General features: G+C 34.6%; 1 protein-coding gene across 2 annotated transcripts in view; it reads right to left on the bottom strand.

Moving 5' to 3' along the window:
* The window catches only part of PIK3R3 (phosphoinositide-3-kinase regulatory subunit 3), an 85,042-nt gene that overhangs the window by 39,158 nt on the left and 25,749 nt on the right, over positions 1 to 20,135 (bottom strand). For both annotated transcript variants that reach the window (XM_015236123.3, XM_006200431.4), the window contains exon 3: positions 1,423 to 1,531. In XM_015236123.3, the coding sequence (XP_015091609.1) occupies positions 1,423 to 1,531 (109 nt within the window). The remainder of the gene's footprint in view (positions 1 to 1,422; positions 1,532 to 20,135) is intronic.

Genomic DNA, 20,135 nt, shown 5'->3' with positions numbered 1-20,135 from the left:
GGTTTAGGACTTTAAGGAATAACACTGGAATACTCAAAGAAAATGGTAGGGTATAAAAGAACCTTGAATTATAGAACCACACGGTCTTAAAAGATAAATTTAAGTAGGATTTAAATATAACAGATACTTTTATTGCACAATGTTAAAATAAAAATTTTCTGATCAATTTTTATATAAAATGTATTAAGTCTTCATCAAAAAATTTAAAACAGAATTACTGTATGATCCAGAAATTCCACTTCTGAGTATATACCTGAAGAACTGAAAGTAGGGACTTGAACAAACATTTACACACCAATATTCGTAGCAGCACTGTTCACAATAGCCAAAAGCTGGAAACAATCCAAATGTTCATCAAAGCCAATGTCCAAGATGAATGAATAAATAAAAATGTGGTATATACATATAATGAAATATTATTCAGCTTTAAAAAGGAAGGAGATTATGATACATGCTACAGCATGGATGAACCTTGAAGACTATGCTAAGTGAAGTAAGCCAAACAAAAGGACAAATATTCTATGATTCCACTCATACGAGGTGCCTAGAGTAGTTAAATTCATAAAAAGAGAAGGTAGAATGGTGGTTGCCAGGGGCTGGGAGAACAGAAGGAAAGGGGAATTAGTGTTAAATAGGTACAGAGCTTCACTTTGGGAAGATGGAAGAGTTCCAGAGATGGATGGTAGTGATAACTGAATGAAAAACAATGTGAAAATGAGACTTTATGCCATTGAACTGTACATTTAAAGATGGTTAAAATGGTAAGAAAAAAAAGAAATGAGTGCTACTTTAGTAATGAGAGAAAACAAGTAAGAGAAAGAGAAGGATAAGCATATTGAGGAATACAGCATCAACCTGGAATTTGATTTGGCAGAAATGAATAGGATCTTTTAAAAATAAGAAAATACAATGTTCAAATTTACATATATATTTTTTTCCTTCTTTAGTTCAAAATTTTCCAAAACCACCTCGTAAGAAACAAATCTGTCCTAGCATTGTTTCTCAAAATGAGGTATGTGAAGAGTGCATAAAAATCACCTCGGGAGATTATAAATGCAGATCCCTAGGCCGTACCCTATTGATTCTTGTGCAAGAAAGATTGTAGAATCATTGCCTTAGAAACAGAAAGGTAAAGAAATTAAGTACTGATGAGTATTACTATCCTAAAACCTACCTTCAAAGTACAAGTTTCATTTACTCAGTATTAAAACTAATAATCACAACCATAATTTAAAGATTTTCTTGTCACTTTTTTGTGGGATTAAAAGCATTTAGAAACTTTTGAAAGGTTTTCATACACAATTTTTAAAATGGTAATCTTTAATCAACAACTAGTGGGGCATTTTATACGTTTCATTTAACCACTAATATCAAACATAACTTTTTAAAAACTGCAGTCAATTATAATAGCATTCTAGTTACCTTGAAATATCCCCCCAGTACCATTCTGCATCCTGAAGAGAAACAGAACTCTCCTTCATTCCATTTGTAACGGCTGAAGTCATTGGCTTAGGTGGCTTTGGTGGAAGAGCTAGAAGAGAAATGAATATTTTGTAGATGTGAATTATTATTTGTTTTCTAATTTCCTCAGTCAGTAACAGCTCATTAAACAATGTACACTCAGATTCAAATAATTATAAATCAAATTAAGTGTTATTTATGTTAAATGTTAAATATTAGCCAAAGAAAGAATCCTTTGAGACCTCTACAAATAATTGCCTGAAAAAAATGAAATATTCAAGCTATTTGAGTTTTTTTCCTCTTATAACTTTTAATTTTGAAAAAAAAACTTCTCTCAAAAGACAACATGAAGCCCCTTCACAAATAATTAAGTCCAAAGGCCACTAAGTGGGGGCTGGTCATGATGGCCAAGAGTTAGTATACAGCCCAAAGCAGGTGAGGCAGAACTACGTCCAGATACAAAGGTAGCAGCACAGCAAGGATCTCAGAGCTCCAGCAGGATGAGGAGGGGTTCTTCATGGCAGCCTGGTGTGGGGTGTGAAGTTGAGTGAAGGAGGAAGGGCAGTGGTCCCGGCCCAGGTGGCATGGAGTGTCGGAGACCAAGCTAACAAGAACACAGTCCTAGGAAGTGGGCATCCCAACACAGTGGGGCAAAGCCAGATAAGGGTGACAAGACTTTCTAATTGGGTAGGGATGGGAGGGGGCAGAGGGAATGCAGCAATAACTATAACAGATTGGGTAAATACTGGAGAGACAGATCAAGTAAGTATAACTACTACAGATAGTAGGGGCTACGTTTCTCATAATCTAAGAAGGAAGTTACAAATATGGAAAGGTTAAAAAAAAGAGTAGAATGGACTGACCCCTCTAGTTTGGACTGCAACTGCAGCTACTGATGTTGACTCATGAAACTCAACATATAGGCAGACACATGGATATAAATGTCTGTACGTATGGAGAATACAACTATTCCCTAGCTCTGTCCCCTGAGAGGTCCTGGGATCAGCAATGTCCTAATATGCACACCTAGCACCCAGATCTTGGTTTCTAATGCCATTCTCTACTAAAAGGAACCAGGGCTCTTTGGGAAAATGGGGAGGGTGAAGTAGGGCAAGTACCAAATGAACCTGGAACATCATGTTGTGCCAAAAAAGCAAGCAAGTACTCAAAGAATGAGGGGTCATGACAAAAAAACAAAGAGGCCAGCTTGAAGGGGCTCCCACTACCAAATGTGGAACAATTAGAACATCAATACAAATAGCAACAGTAAGAGAGGAATATAAGCCCTTAAACAAAACAGGAATCTATGTGCCTGTGCAGACATAAACAAATAAATGAAAAAACTGAGACATTATTGAGGAGGAAGATTTATTATAATCTCAAAGACCTTCCCACAAAATGCTTATTAATTCACAAAAGTAAAAAGACTAATAGTGGAGAAACCTAGCAAACATACCTTTGTCAAGTAATCAAAGTTACTATCAACAGTAATGGTGAAATCATGGGCCCCCACAGGGATGCACCAAGGACACAACATCACTTCTGTGACATACCTGCCAAATATGCAGAAACTGAACCTAATCATGAGGAAACACCAGACAAACCACAACTTAGAGACATTCTACAAAATAACAGGCTTGGAATCTCCAAAAATGTCAAGGTCATAAAACTCAAGAAAGACTAAGGAACTGTTCCAGCTTGAAGAAGACTAGAGAATTGTGACAATTAAATACAATGTGTGAGTCTGGACTGGATCCTTTTGTTACAAAGGACATTATTGGGACAATGCACAGAACATTAATGGGATCTGAGAATAAGATGATAATAATTCATCAGTGTTAATTTTCTGATATTGATGGTTGTATTTCTGATATTCTGGTTATGCAGGAGAATGTTCTTGTTTGTGGGAAATACACACAAACATGGCCATCACGGACTGCCATTTTGGCAACCTACTTTCTCAATGGTTCAAGAAATCAAGGTATTTGTACTATACTTTCAACTTTTCTATAAGTTTGAGATTGTTTCAAAAACTTGTTTTTAATTAACAAAAAAATTAGAGATAATATTGCAGGAAAAGGGGAAACAATGTGATTATAAAAATGTAGTTGGACCCCTATCTCACACCATATGTAAAAATTAACTCAAAATGGATCAAAGACCTAAACGTTAAGAGTCAAACCATAAAACTTTTAGAAGAAAACAGACTTAAATCTTCATGACTTTGGATTAGGCAATGGTTTCTTAGACATGACACCAAAAGCACAAACAACTAAAGAAGAAATAGAAACTTGAATTTTATCAAAATTAAAAAATTTTCTGCTTCAAAGGACGCCTTCAAGAAAGTGAAAAGACCAACTCACAGAATGGGAGAAAATATTTGTAAATGATACAGCTGATTTAAAAAATTGTATCTAGAACACATAAAGATCATTTGCAACTTAAGAACAAAAAGACAAATTACTCAACTTAAAAATGGACAAAGGCCACTATGGAAAACAGTGTGGAGATTCCTCAAAAGACTAGGAATAGACTTACCATATGACCCAGGAATCCCACTCCTGGGCTTGTACCCAGAAGGAAATCTACTTCAGGATGACACCTGCACCCCAATGTTCATAGCAGCACTATTTACAATAGCCAAAACATGGAAACAACCTAAATGTCCATCAACAGGTGACTGGATAAAGAAGATGTGGTATATTTATACAATGGAATATTACTCAGCCATAAAAACTGACAACATAATGCCATTTGCAGCAACATGGATGCTCCTAGAGAATGTCATTCTAAGTGAAGTAAGCCAGAAAGAGAAAGAAAAATACCATATGAGATCGCTCATATGTGGAATCTAAAAAACAGAAACAAACAAACAAACAAAAACAAAGCATAAATACAGGACAGAAATGGACTCATGGACAGAGAATACAGACTTCTGGTTACCGGGGGGGGCGGGGTAGAGGGTGGGCAGGGATAGACTGGGATTTCAAAATTGTAGAACAGATAAACAAGATTACACTGTATAGCACAGGGAAATATACACAAAATGTTATGATAAATCACAGAGAAAAAAATGTGACAATGAGTGTGTATATGTCCATGTATGACTGAAAAATTGTACTGAACACTGGAATTTGACACAACACTGTAAAATGATTATGAATCAATAAAAATGTAAAAAAAAAATGGACAAAGGATCTGAATAGACATTTCTCCAAAGAACATATACAAATGTCCAAAAAGCACATGAAAAGATATTCAGTATCATTAGCCATCAGGGAAATGAAAAGCAAAACCACAATGAGATACCACCGCACACCCACAAGGATGACTATAATCAAAAAGACAGATAATAACAAGTGTTGGTGAGGATGTGGAGAAATTGGAACTCTTGCACACTGCTATGGAAATGTAAAATGTTGCAACTGTTTGGAAAAGTCTAGCAGTTCCTCAAAACGTTAAATGTAGAGTCACCATATTTTAATCCTAACAATTTTAATCCTAACTATATATTCAAGAGAAATAAAACATACAACTATACAAAAATTTGTATATAAATGTTCATAGCTGCATTATTTATAATACTCAAAAAGTGGAAACAACTCAAATATCCATCAAAGATGAATGAATAAATAAAATGTGGTATATTTTACAATGGAATATTACAAGGCAGTAAAAAGGAATAAAATACATTATAACATAGATGAACCTTGAAAATACTGGTTAAATGAAAGAAGCCAGTCATGAAAGACCACATATTATATGATTCCATTGTCCAGAACAGGAATAACTAGGAACAGAAAGTAGAATAATGGTTGCCTAGGGTTGGCAAGTTAAAAAAAGAAAAGGGAATGACAGCTAATGTATGTAGGGTTTCTCTTGGGGGTAATGAAAATCTTCCAAAATTGCCTGTAGTGATGGTTGCACAACTCTGTGATTATACTATAAACTATTGAATTATACACTTTAAGTGGGTGACTTGTATAGTATAAGAGTTGTATCTCAATAAAGCTGTTATTTGAAAAAAACAAACATCAGACTTCTGAAATTCCTAGATGGGGGAAAGCTTGCTATAATCCACACTTTTTTCCTAAGTGGCTACTTATTTATACCTCTCTTGTTTGAAGAGGATTTGATGTGGCTTATAAAAGTAGCTACACTTGGAACTGCAATTTTGCAAAATTTAAAACTCTTCTACTTATTTACTTTTGAAGAGTAACAGTTTAAACTTGTCCTATACAAAAGCACTGTGCTATAACTATGGAAGATACAAAGACAAGGCACTCATAAGAAACAATCTAAAGGGACACACAGAAACACCTGACCATAATTCTCAGCAGAATGAGGTAAATACTATAATAAAAGTAAAAGCAAAGTGTAATGGAAATCTAGCAAAAGGAGTGACTGATCCCCTCCTGGGGAAACTTAAAGTTCAACCACTAAGCTTCTCAGAACTGCCCCTTACTGAACTGAATGCCATGACCAGCAGGGCCCAACAAGAACCAATTTGCCTCCTTGAATCAGCAGGAGGGTTACACCCTAATCACCAGAAGGAGCTACAGAGACTTGCTGCTGTCTATATTCCTTCTTTGGAGGAGCTCTATACTGAATTGAGTTGACCAGGCTGCATGCAGAAGCTGCTATTTATGGAAAATGATAGGTCACTGACAGCTCTACCACCAACAAACATATAATCACAATTTCACATCTATTACAGAACACTGCCCAGAACCCCCTTGTATCCTGCTTTTCTTCTCTGCAGAAATACAAGAAGAATGAAATGACTACAAACAGTTTCTACACAAAGTTGCTAAAAGAACACAATAAGAATGAATGAAATACTGGCCTATTTCTATATTCTTATCATTACTCCATACATATATCAAACAAATACTTACTGAGTACCTCCTATGTTCTAAAAGCTGGGAATATAGCCATGAACTAAATAGACACAGTCTTTATTCTTATGGACTATATAATCCAAAATGATAAATTTCAGGATAATTCATTATTCCTAAAATCATAAGCACGTTCAAGTTTAGTTCACTTAAACTAACCTGAGTCTTCAAACTAAATGTTTTACTTTCTCTAGCAGTTGGTCCCCCTCCACGTGTAAATTATAGAATTTACTGGTCAAAAGTAAGTAAAAATTTACCTTACATAACCTTCTTATTACATGGAGAAAAGCAGATTTGTATCTCTATGTTGCTTTCAGATTATGATATTATAAAGGAAAAAAATTACAAGTCACATACATTTTAAGTAAGTCAAGTAGAACATATTGAGGGAGAAGCTAATTAGGGTACATTAATTATCATTCGACTCCTTGACAAAGTAGTTCTTTTTTTTTATTGAAGTACAGTCAGTTTACAGTGTTGTGCCAATTTCGAGTATACACCATAATGTTTCAGTCATACATATACATACATTTATTTGTTTTCATATTCTTCTTCATTATAGGTTACTATGACAAAGTAGCTCCTGAACTGGGTAAGTACTGCAGTGCTGAGTGATAAATGCACCTGAGAAAATAACTTCCTAAATAAGTATCCATAAATACCTATCACATTTACTTCTATTTAGTAGGTGATGAACAGTATTTCCCTTCCCATTTTTGAGAAACTATACTACAAGTTGTAAAATACTAGCTATACAGAAGTTCGGTGTTTTAAATTCAGTTTTAATTAATATGTAGACATATGAACAAACATATATACGTATATGCTTGTGTGTATATGTATATGCATAAAAACATCTGGAAGAATACACAAAGTGTCAATAGTATACATAACAGGAATGTGGGGAGCAGCGCAGGAGAGCACTTTATATATGTATGTTTCCTTTATGTATGTTTTAACAACAAAAACTTTCAAAAATTCACTTTGATTTTTTTTTAACTAAAGAAAGTATTTAGGGACTACATCACTGTAAAAAATTATTTCTTTGGTCATAATCTACAAATAGTGTACAAAGAGCAGATTAAAGTATTATATCAAAGTTAAATGTATGGAAGTTGGTAACTGTAGTGTACTGTGGTATGTACAGGAATACTATGCTGAGGAGATACATATGGAGGTATTCAGGGATAAAGGGTCAAGATGAATGTAACTTACTCTCAAATAATTCAGAAAAAAGCAGTATTATTTTATATAAAGAGAGCATGAATGATAAAGCAAATAAAGTAAAATGTTAACAAATGAACTCAAGTAAAGGACATACATGAGGTTCTTATTTTTGTAACTTTTCTGTAAGTTTGAAATTATTTCCAAATAAAGTATTTAATTTTTAAAATTAAGAATCAGAGTCAGGTACTTATTAAAACCAGGGAAGAATGACAGATATTAGCCCTCATAGTCTATGCTAGGATTTGACTTTATGAAAGATGACTTTAAATAAGAATAGAAGGAAAAAAAGCTAAAACAATACCTGAATGTATGTTTCCAGAATATACTGGGATAAGAAGAGGAACTTCTAGTTATACAAGCAGAGTCAGGGGCCTTCAAGCCTTTTGATCCCATGTACCATACAACCAGGAGCAAGCTATCTTTCCCTCATTTCAGGGTCAAGTTTTAACCAATATCTGTCTGAAACCCTGAACAAAGAATTTCTTCATTCTGTAACCCAGACATATAACCCAGTGCTTAGACACAGCACACATTCAGTAAAGTGTGTTCAGTCAAGAAATACTGACTGAGCAACTACTTATTCTAGGATTTTGTTTCTTCCATCCATAAAATGAGGTTACAATAGTGTCTACATCCTACGTGGATTAAATGAGTTAACATGTATAAACTTAAAACAGCATACGACACACAGCAATCAGTAAGTACTAGCTTTAGCTATAGGTGCTAAGCTAGATGCCAAAGTCAGTAGTAGCAAGACAGCCAGTCCAAGAATATGAAAACAAATATATGTATGTTCCTATTTGACTGAAGCATTGTGATGTGCACCAGAAACTGATATACAACATTGTAAACTGACTATACTTCAATAAAAAAAAAGACAGTCCAGTGAGCAATTCAAATAAATAAAACATACAATTACTATAATGTGGTTAAACACAGTAAAAGAGAAAGTATTTTAAAGTACATTTAAAAGGGTGAATATTATGGTATATGATTAATAACTCAATTTTTAAAAGAGAGACTGAAAGAATAAGGTTCCATGGAGCACAAAATAAGGGCACTGAATCCAGAGAGTCAAGGAAGACAAGATACGTGGTATCCCAGACTAAAGGAACAGCATGCATATCAAAAAAAAAAAAAAAGAAGAAGAAGAAAAGGAGCAAGAGGAAGAAGAGGAGGAGGAGGAAGTGGAGGAGGATAAGAGGAGGAGGAAGAGGAGGAAGAAGAGGAGAAGGAAGAGGAAGAGGGTGAAAAGGAAGAGGGAGAAGAGGAAGAGGGAGAAGAGGAAGAGGGAGATGAGGAAGGGGATAAGAGGAAGAGGGAGAAGAGGAAGGGGAGAAGAGGAAGAGGGAGAAGAGGAAGGGGAGAAGAGGAAGAGGGAGAAGAAGAAAGAAAGTCCAAGAGAGAAAATTTTCTAATGCCTGGCACATGGGAGTATGAGGTGGGAACAGTGGAAGTTCATTTTAGCCACCTGTCATCTCCTGTGTTCTCACTACAATATTACTCTGAGATGCCTCCCCATTACACCATCTTCTCACTGCTGATCATTTCAGTAAGTCCTCTGGAGCTTCCCCCCAGATCATTATCCCCACATTCTAATTAAATAAACTATTTTACAACTTGAATATCTTCCCGGAAAGTGTGTTTTCCCTCTTGCAAGCCTTCTCTGAAATCTGGCTTTCCCTAAAGGACACAACTAACCTTGTAGCCTCTCTCTGAAAGGTTGTTCACTTTCCCACACCTCATGTACTCAAGGCCTCTGTTCTTCCTTAGCTCTCAGTTTTCCTAGAAAGCCTTCTATTCCTTACAACTGATATTTCCTTGGCCTTCTTTTTAATGTATATTCTCATCTACTCCCATAGATTCAAATAATACCTATATTCTGATCCCCCCAAAATATATTTCTAACCACAGGGTCTTTTCTAAATTTCTGATTGCCCAACAGAAGACACCTAATATGTGTCAAGCACTGTAGCAAGTACAGTGAATTAGACTAGTGCTTTTTTCACACTTTAATGGGCTTTTAAATCACCTACAGATCTTGTAAAATGTAGACTATGTTTTGTTAGGTATAGGTTCGGGCCTGGAATTCTGCATTCCTAACAAGTTCCCAGGTAATGCGAATGCTGCTGGTCCAACTCTGAGTAGCAAGGAGCTTACAGATGTCTCTCTTTGAAAAGCTTCTATGGGGTTTAAAAAAAAATTAGGCAAGTAGAGTGCAGTAGCTAAAATACAGTAGGCTACATACATGTGATTCTTCTCTCCCTCTATAAATCACTTCAAATTTGTAATAAAATATGTATTTTACAGGTCTAAACACACAATAGCAAAAGAGATCAGAGAGAAAACAACAGCAGATGACAGCAACAAAACTTTAATACAGGAAGAGCAACCAGATGAATGCGTCTTGGCAGAGTGCAAAAACTGAAACCTCATCCTGAAGAGAGAAGGTCAAGTAAAAAGCAATCTGATTCACACATGATACCCTGGAAAAACCAAGACTCGGAGGCACAGTGCATCTCTGAAGGGAGGATTGAGGGATGCGGCCAAAACAGAAGAATTGGCTGAAAGTGTATAGAAAGATCCCCAGTTCCCCCCAGCCCTCAAGCAACCAGACAACTACCCGTTCCCGACCCTAGACAAAGGCTGCCTGTCAACTCATCGATCCACAGAAACAGTCACAGAGGCTACGGGCTCAGATAACACCAAGCACAGCAGGGACCAGGGGTACGTCCCTGACTGAAGACAGCAGAATTAAAGAAAAGTCTACTAACTAGTAGACTTCCCAACCCACTTCCCTACCCCAGTTCTCTGGACACTGAGCCACCAACCTTATACCCCTAGGCAGGATTAAGGGAGACTTTTCTGGAGAAACTGGTAAGATCCAAATAAAGACCCAAAATATGGATATTTGAGGGTTACCAATGAAAAACATATTCATCATCTTACCACCTTTCAGTGCAGGCCTCCAGTTAACATGTCCTGCCGACTTACATGGAGTTTCAAATCAGCTTTTCCGTGTCTCATTCTTAAATAAAAACAAACCCTTTAAAAAGGAAGAAAATTCTGACATGGTATAACATGGACAAATCTTGAAGACATATCTTAGTAAGACATGAAGAAACTTAAAGAAAAAAGGCAGTCACAAAAGGACAAATGTCGTATGATTCCTCTTATATAAGGTACCTAGAGTTTTCATATTCATAGAAACAAAAAGTAGAATGATGGTTGCCAGGGGCTGGTAGGTAGAAGGGGGAATGGGGAGTTAGTATTTAATGGATACAGAATTTCAGTTAGGTAAAATGAAAAAGTTCTGGAGATGGATGGTTGCACAACAATGTGACTTAATGTCACAGAACTGTAAAAGTGGTTAAAGTGATAAATTTTATGTTATGTACACTTACCACAATTTTAAAAACCAAAAGCAAAAAACCATGAGACATATGAGGAAAGCCATCAACATTGAAAGAAGACCACAAACAAATAAAAGGAACTTAGGAGTAAGCAAAGAATTCAAGAAAATTTCACAGACACACCAAAAGAGTACATCAGAAATATAAAAGGAAATACTGCATCTATGAAGCCCCAAGATTTATAATAAAGTAACATTAAAGGGCAAGAGCCCATATTTAAACTATGATAAAGGTTTTTTTTTTTTTTTAAAATCTCAATTGATAAACTGGCAGATAAAGCAGAGGAAATCTTTCGAGAAGCAGAACAGAAAGAAAAAATAATGAAAAATAGGAGAAAAGACAAGAAAATTAGAGGATAAACCCAGAAGATACAACACTGAGTTAACACAAGTTCTAGAAAGCAGAGATGAACAGTCAAAATAATACATGAAAAAATTCTCAGAAATGAAAAATATACATTTCCAGAACAGAAGTACCCACAGACTATGTAAAACAACAAATAAAAAGACCCACACAAAGGTACATCTCTGTGGAATTTCACATCAGGAATAAAGAGAAGGTCTTAAAATCTATCATAGTGAGGGGAAAAAAAGATACCACAAAAGACTAAGGCCTGGAATGTCTTTGGATTCCTCAATAGCAATATTAGAAATTAACAACATTGGAGAAGAACCTTCAAGTTCTGATGGAAAATGGTTTTTCAACATAGAATTATGTATCTTGCCAAATTATCAATTACATATGAGGATAGAACTGACAACTTATCTCTTAGTACCCTTTCTGAGGAAGCTCCTAAACAATGTCTTCTACCAAAACGAAATAAACCTAGAAAAGGAGACACTGTAACACTCAGAAAAAAGGATGTCAACACAGGAGAGAAGCAAAAGCAACCCCTAGGATTACTGGAGTACCAGGATGACAGCTGAAAACAATAGCTGGGATTCTAGCAAGAGAATGAAGGGTGACTTAGGGGGTATGTTGAAGGGGAAAAAATGAAAATTATAGGTTATCTGATGTTTAACCATACTGAGATGAGTTTTATAAGTTCTGTCAAAGGAATATGGGGATAACACTGTCATAAGCACATTAAAAAAATCCACCAAATATTTAAAAAACTGAAGCAACAAATAATTCTAAAAAATTATATAATACAGGAAATACAATCATAATATACCAATGGCTTGAACACTATTTACATAGTCATAATAGTGCAAATACTAAAAGATAATTTAAGAAACAATGATAATTGTGATATAAACATATTGGAAAATGGGTATACGGAAAGTGTATGTGGCATAAGAGAACTAAATTCCCATCTTCCTTAGAGGGAATAAATACTATCAAAAAAATTTAATGTAAAATAGTACTATAAGCATATTATGAAAAACAGGGAGGTAAAAAACAAGAAGAAAACGTTTGTGAGTTAAGTGTTGCCTCTGTAGATTAGAAATTGGGGATGGAGAGGGTAAGGCAGAGAACTGCTTGAAGTACTTTTGACTTTTTTAACTATGAACTTGAATTGCTTCAATAAAAATAAAAATTAAATTAAAAGAAACCTAGAGTTTATTCTGGGTCTGCTACTTAAACTAGATACGGTAATTATCTTACCTCTCTAAGCCTTAGGTTCAACGACATGTTAAAGCCAACTTGTATAGGTTAGCAAAAGCTGACTGTTACATTTCCAGGGATTTTGCAAGCCACTGTTATGCACAGTCATTATTAAAAGTTAAATCATAAAAATGTACAATTAAATAAATTATATTAACATTTTAACTCAAAATTCAACATTTCATTAATATTTCATTTAATTATGTGTTTAAAGTTACTTACATCTATTTTATCTATATAGTAGAAATACTTTGTGCTACTGTACATCTCTTTCAAACCCTGCATTCAGTATATCACATTGGTAGCTTGAAATCGGCTCCAGAAGTTTTTACACTTCCAGAATCAGCAAACACTATAAATAAATCAGAGCTTGATTTATTGCTGCACTGATTATCTAACAGGGGGTCAGTAGACTATGGCCCTCTGCATATTTTTGTATTGTACAAAGAATGGTGTTTATATTTTTTAAATAGTTAGAAACAAACATATACACAAAAAGAACAAGCAATAGAGACGATATGTGGCTTACAAGGCCTAAAGTATTTACTATCTGATTCTTTATAGAAAAAGTATGTCTGTCCCTGATCTAGACTTAAGAAAGTGATGGAAAAAATGTTAATTCAGTGTAATAATCTTAACTCTACAGCTGCATCTTTAGTGTAACAAGAAATTACATGCTGTTCAAAAAGAAATGTACCTTCCTGCCAAACCTGCTCCTCCTATCTACTCTACCCTAATAAAGGGCATCACTATACATTGTCAAAACTCATAGAATTATACACCAAAAGAGTAAATTCTACTATATGTAAATTTCTTTAAATCACATGTAGAACTTTTGCAATGAAGAAGCCTCAGTTCAACTCCCTAGAGATTCTGATTCAGTTAATCCAGAATGAGACCTGAGCATCTGTGCTTTTTAAAACACAACTGGTAATTCTGATTTTAAAAAAAAACTAGGATGAGGACCCCAGTCCTAATCCTACAAATACTCTGACCTCTATCTCAACAACTTTCCCACTTACTCCAATACTCCCCCTGTTCTCTCACCTCTATGAGACTTCCAATTCCTCAAACTCATTATTTTCTATCCAGTGTTGGTCTTCACTGTCTCGACCAATACCTTCATTTTTTTGTCCCTCTTATTCTCCTAACTGCACCTCCCTGGCAAGACCCCAACCATAGCTCAATCCATTTTTGTGCTTTTTCTGCTCTGCCCTTAGGCTGCAAGAGGAGAAAAAAAGCGACACCATCTTCAGTTTGGTTTCACTAGTAATGATCTCCAATCACATATAGACCTTTCAATGCAATCCACATATCTTTCCCTAGATTTCCCTCTTTCCCATCCTTCACTAGGACTATTTCAAACCTTCTCCACCTTCCTCAAACATCATATTCCACCTCTCTTCACTCATTTTTTGGTAGACTCCTTTTCACCTACTGCATAACAGAGAAAATAAATATTGTAGACAGAGCTACTTCTGTTTCCTGCCATTCACCTATAAATATATATGCATCTATAACTCATCTTTTTCTTTCTTACCTAAATTAGTCCCTCTACCAAATGCCCTAGCTGTCATCTACTTTTACCACTGGAGAGTCTACAGTTCCCCAATACCCTAACCCTATTCCTAATTCCTACTTTCTAGTCTCTCCTGCTTTACTGGCTCCTCTCCTACAAGCTCGTAAATATGCCCAAATCACTAAACTACAAGTCTCCTGACAGAAGTGGTTCTTTGGGATTATAAACTCTTTCGAAGAGGTGATGAAAGCTTTAAAGCTTCTCTCCAGAAAAAATGTACATACACATACAGTCTGCACGTCATATTGATGAGGGGTTCCATAAATCCCAGATTAAGAACTCATATACTGTAACTTCTATTCTCTTTTCTCCTTCAAATCCAAGCTTTTTCAAAGAGTTGTACACCATTTTTCTCCACTTAAATTCCCTCCTGAATTCACTGCAATCCTGCCTCCCAACCTCACAATTCCAGTAAAATAACTTTTGCCTAGGGCAGTAACCCCATTGCTAAATTCAGTAGACACTTTTCAGTCTTTATCTGCAGCATCTGATACTGTTAATAAGTCCTTCCTTTTTGAAATACCCTCTTTACTCAGCATCTGAGATCCTACACTTCTCTATACCTTTACTACCTCTCTGGCCATTCTTTCTAAATCTGTTATAAACTCATTTTCCCAGGTCAGTTGCCTCCTCATTCCACCACTCTAGACCAAAGACATCACAAACTGGCAGTCCACGAGGCTGATTTTAGTGGTCAGAACTGTGTAGTTTTCACCTTACAATTAGTATTTCCCCTCCAACTCCACTCCCATAGTGTTTTGATTTGCCAACACTTACAAATTATGGAATTCCGTTATCAAAATCTTCATTTCAGACTTCCCTTAAAAAACTGAAAGGTTTTCTCAGGAACAAGACAACTTTTATTAATCATTTTTACTCAACATAGTATTGAAAATCCTAGCCAGAGCAGTTAGGCAAGAAAAAGAAATAAAAGGCATCCAAATTGGACAGGAAGAAGTAAAACTGTCTCTGTTTGCAGTTAACAATATATTACATATAGAAAACCCTAAAAACTGAGGGGGTGGGTGTAGCTCGGTGGAAGAGTGCCATGTATAAAGTCTTGAGTTCAATCCTCAGCACTTCCATTAAAAAAAAGACTCCCCACAAAAAAATTCTTACAATAAACAAATTCAGTAAAGTTACAAGATACAAAATCAGTATACAAAAATCAGTTGTATTTCTATACACTAATAACAAACCATTAGAAAGAAAAATTAAGAAAGCAATCCCATTACAACTGAATTGAAAAGAATAAAATACCTAAGAATAAGACTAACCAATGAGATGAAAGATCTGTACATTGAAAACTATAAAGCACTGATGAAAGAAATTAAAGAAGACACAAATAAGTGGAAAGATATTCCATGGTCATGGACTGGAAAACATACTGCTAAAATTTTCATACTACCCAAAGCAAAGGTGTTTTTCACAGAAACACAACAAACAATCCTAAAACTTGCATGGAAACTACTGTAATCAAAACAGTATGGTACTGGCATAAAAACAGACATGAAGATCAATGGAACAAAATATAGAACGCAGACATAAACCCATGCATATATGGTCAATTAATTTATGACTAAAGAACGAAAAACATACAAAGGGGAAAATACAGTCTCTTCTATAAATGATGCTGAGAAAACTGGACAGCCACATGTAAAAGAATAAAACTGGACCACCATTTTACACCATACACAAAAATCAACTCAAAATGGATTAAACACTTGAATGTAAGAGCTGAAACCATAAAATTCCTAGAAGAACCAGAAACTAAGCTCCTTGACCTCAGTCTTGACAATGATTTTTTGGATTTGATACCAAAGCAAAAGCAAAAATAAACAAGTGGGATAACATCAAACTAAAAAGCTTTTGCACAGCAAAGGAAACCATCAAGAAAATGAAAATGCAACCAACCAAATGGGAGAAAACACTTGCAAATCATATATCTGATAAGAGGTTAATATCCAAAATATATAAAGAACTTATTCAAGTCAATAGCCAAAACAAAAAAATGGGCAGAGGATCTGAATAGGCATTTTTCCAAATAAAAAGATGCTCAACATCACTAATTACCATGGAAATGCAGATCAAAACTATGAGACATCACCTCGCACCAGTCAGAATGGCTATTATCAAAAAGACAAGAAATAACAAGTGTTGGTGAGGATATGGAAAAAAGAAAACCCTTGGCACTGTTGATGGGAACGTAAATTGGTACAGCAACTATGGAAAACAATATGAAAGTTCCTTAAAAAGTTAAAATAGAATTGCTGTATGAACCAGCAACTACACTTCTGGGTATATATCCAAAGAAAATGACACTAACTCAAAAAGATATATGCCCCCCACGTTCATTGTAGCATTGTTTACAATAGCCAAGACATGGAAACAACCTAAGTGTCCACTGATGAATGGATATAGAAAACATATACAATGAAATACTATTCACTCATAAAGAGAAGATAATCCTGCCATTTGCAACAACATGGATGGACCTTGAGGGTGTTATGCTAAGTGAAATAAGACAGAGAAAGATAAATACCATATGATCTCACTTATATGTAGAATCTTGAAAAAAAAAATTCACAGATACAGAGAATAGACTGGTGGTGGCCAGAAGCAGGGGGTGGAGGGTGGGTGAAGTGAGTGAAGGTATGAAAAGGTACAAATTTGCAGTTATAAAATAAGTAAGTCTTGGGTATGTAATGTACAGCAAGGTGACTATAGTTTTTAAAAGCCATCAAGAGAAAAATAATTGTAATTATATATGTTGATAGATTTTAACTAGACTTATCATAGTGATCACTTTACAATATACATATACATTGAATCACTATATTGTACACCAGAAACTGATATGTTACATGCCGATTATAGCTCAATTTAAAAGGAAAGAAAAGAAAAGAAGAAATATGGCATACGAGCTCCCAAGCCTAAGTGCTTCTTTGGGTTTTCACTTCTGTGACGCTCCTACGTATATACGAGTAAATCTTTTCTCCTGTTAATCTGCATTTGTCAGTTTAATTTGCAGTTCCAAGTAACTGAAACTATGAGGGTAGAGAAAAAAGGTACCCCCCCAAATGTGACATTTGTAGGCACCAAAAATATTTATTAGGCATTCCCAAGATATTTCAGTTATCACTAAACCAAACCTAAGTAACATAGGTAGAACCAAAAGGGAAACATAATAGCAATCATCTCTGTATTACGGAAAAAGTTCCTAGCACCTCTAGTTTAGTCAGCTGCTTGTGGTAATTTAGTATAACTAGAGATGGTGAACTAGTACATCAGAAACTATCTTTAATTTCGTAAAGAAAAAGAAGAAATAAAGAAACTATTACTAACTCATGTTTCCTTTTTACAGTTAGTTCATTTAATCTAGATACTGGTTTTGATCAATCAACTGAAAAGTAAAAATGGAATGTGCAATGCTCTCTTAAAATCTTCATCAACCTCTCACATTTAAAAAAAATTCTTAATATTTACCCTCCAAACAGTAAATCCTATCTACTACGAATATCCTTGACATAAAAATTCTCAGTTTAAAAAAAGCTTCATTCAAATAAACTTTTGCTGTATGGTATTGAGGGTACTGTGTTTATACAGTAAGTAAATAAATTATCCTAAGTGTTATAAAAAGGCAAACAATTTTATCAATGACACATGACAAACCTGAAATATCTCATTAGTAATAAATTCTGACTACCCGAATAGAAAGTTTTAACCATGATACTCTAATTGACCATTTTATTAAAAAGGTATTCTGAGTTTCTGGAAACATTAAACCAATTTTTACTAACCACTGCTAAGGAACCAGGGATCAAGAGAAAAATTCCTGATGCATATACTTGTGAATAAGAAATTATACAAGATTTTAAATACAAAAGTAATAAAACTAAATTCTATTACAATACAGTTCCTAAACTCACAAATCTATTTCAATTTAGAAAAATAAAAATAATAAGAAATAGAAATACCCTGGATGTTGATACAATCTTAGATACAGAAAAATGCCTAGAAAAAAATGCCTGGTTGATCTGGCTATCCAGAGGGAAAAAACAACTATCTTCAGAGGAAAGGAAAAAATTTTTATTTAAATTAAATCTTCAGCTTTTAAAAAGCCTAAAAATAAAATTATGGATATAGGAAGAGAGAAAGAAACAAAACCATTTTGTCTTTCAAAAAAGAAAAACAACTGACACCTTTAACCAACTTCTTTTTAAAAGATGGTAATTAAACAAAATTTCCCCCAGCACCAGTGTGACGCCACATTCAAATCCAGACTTCATAGACTATTGCATGCAACACTGAATTACAGAACAATTTTGCTCAAGCATGGACAAATACGATTTTTCTCCACTGAAATGATTCTCTGTAGCATGCTCATTAGTAACACTGACCCTTTCCTATGTCCCAAAAACCAAGCTGCTTTGTGAGCTAAATCCCAATCCCAAATCAGATGTTACTGGCAAAACTAATCTCTAAATGAGAACAGTAAAACAGCCAATCATATCACAGAACTTGGATCGTATGTTACTGACTTTGAGACAGAAAACTGCAATTTCCAGCAGGTAGTTTTAGTTGAGCTTCTTGGCTGAACAAAATTGAAGTTATGATCTTATCTTTGGAGACATATATGTTATTAAATAAATACATTGCTGATTTTTTCCTTTGAAAATATGTTTTCCTAAAAGAATGTCTCACAACCAAAAAACAAAAAAATGATTTCAACAACTGGGAGAAGTAAGAGTTTTTTATATTTTTTTATTGAATTATAGTCATTTTACAATGTTGTGCCAATTTCCAGTGTAGAGCAAAATTTTTGTTATACATGAACATACATATATTCATTGCTGCATTTTTTTTCACTGTGAGCTACCACAAGATCTTGTATATATTTCCCTGTGCAATACAGTATAATCTTGTTTACCTAGTCTGCATATGCCTGTCAGTATCTACAAATTTTGAAATCCCAGTCTGTCCCTTTCCACCGTCTACCCCCTTGGCAACCACAAGTTTGTATTCTATGTCTATGAGTCTGTTTCTGTTTTGTATTTATGTTCTTTTTTTTTTAGATTCCACATATGAGCAATCTCATATGGTATTTTTCTTTCTCTTTCTGGCTTAATTCACTTAATTCTTTTAATGTTTAAATTTTGTTACACAATTTTTAAAGGTTACACTTCATTTACAGTTATTACAAAATATCAACTATATTCTCAGTGTTGCACAATACATCGTTATAGCCCATCTTCCTCCACCCAATAGTTTGTGTCTCCCACTCCCCTACCCCTGTCCATTTTTTAATTGGGTTGTTTGTTTATTTGATGTCGAGTTGTATAAGCTGTTTATATACATTGAATATTAACCCCTTATCACTCATAAGGAGAAATAACATTTATTAATAACTAAAAATTAAAACATTTAGGTTGAAATAGTAATGTGATTACCCCTCCCTTTGTGCCTTTCCCCCAAGATAGAGACAGAGTTCTTTCAGATTTCAATTTGACATTGCCTTTTTTTGTCTACTCATACAGTATAATTTAGGTAAACAGCAGTTTCTTCAGTTAAACTGCTTTGAAGATTCAAAAAATGCTAATAATAATAATAACAACAACAACAACAATAATAATATCGTTGTCCTGATAGCAATGAGTTCATTATGTTTTCAAGAACTTCTCCAGTTGGAAAATGATTGTGACATTATGATTATGAAAGTGATTATGATGTGTTAACTTTAAGACATATTCAAGTAAATAGAACACTGTTTTTTAGTATTGCTCACAAACACACAGAGGGAACTGAAATAGTTTTTTTAAACTTATCCTTTTCACAGATTATCAATCATTAATGAATGAAAGCTACTGACCAAAAATAAAATCTGGTTTGGTCATAATCTAGCAATGTAACTTTGCACAATCTTCTTAAACTCTCTCGTCTTCTTACCTA

The sequence above is a fragment of the Vicugna pacos genome, chromosome 13 (assembly GCF_048564905.1).
Source record: "Vicugna pacos chromosome 13, VicPac4, whole genome shotgun sequence".
NCBI lineage: Eukaryota > Metazoa > Chordata > Mammalia > Artiodactyla > Camelidae > Vicugna > Vicugna pacos.
The sequence above is the reverse complement of the archived record's forward strand: the minus strand, read 5'-3'. Positions and strand labels throughout refer to the sequence as shown.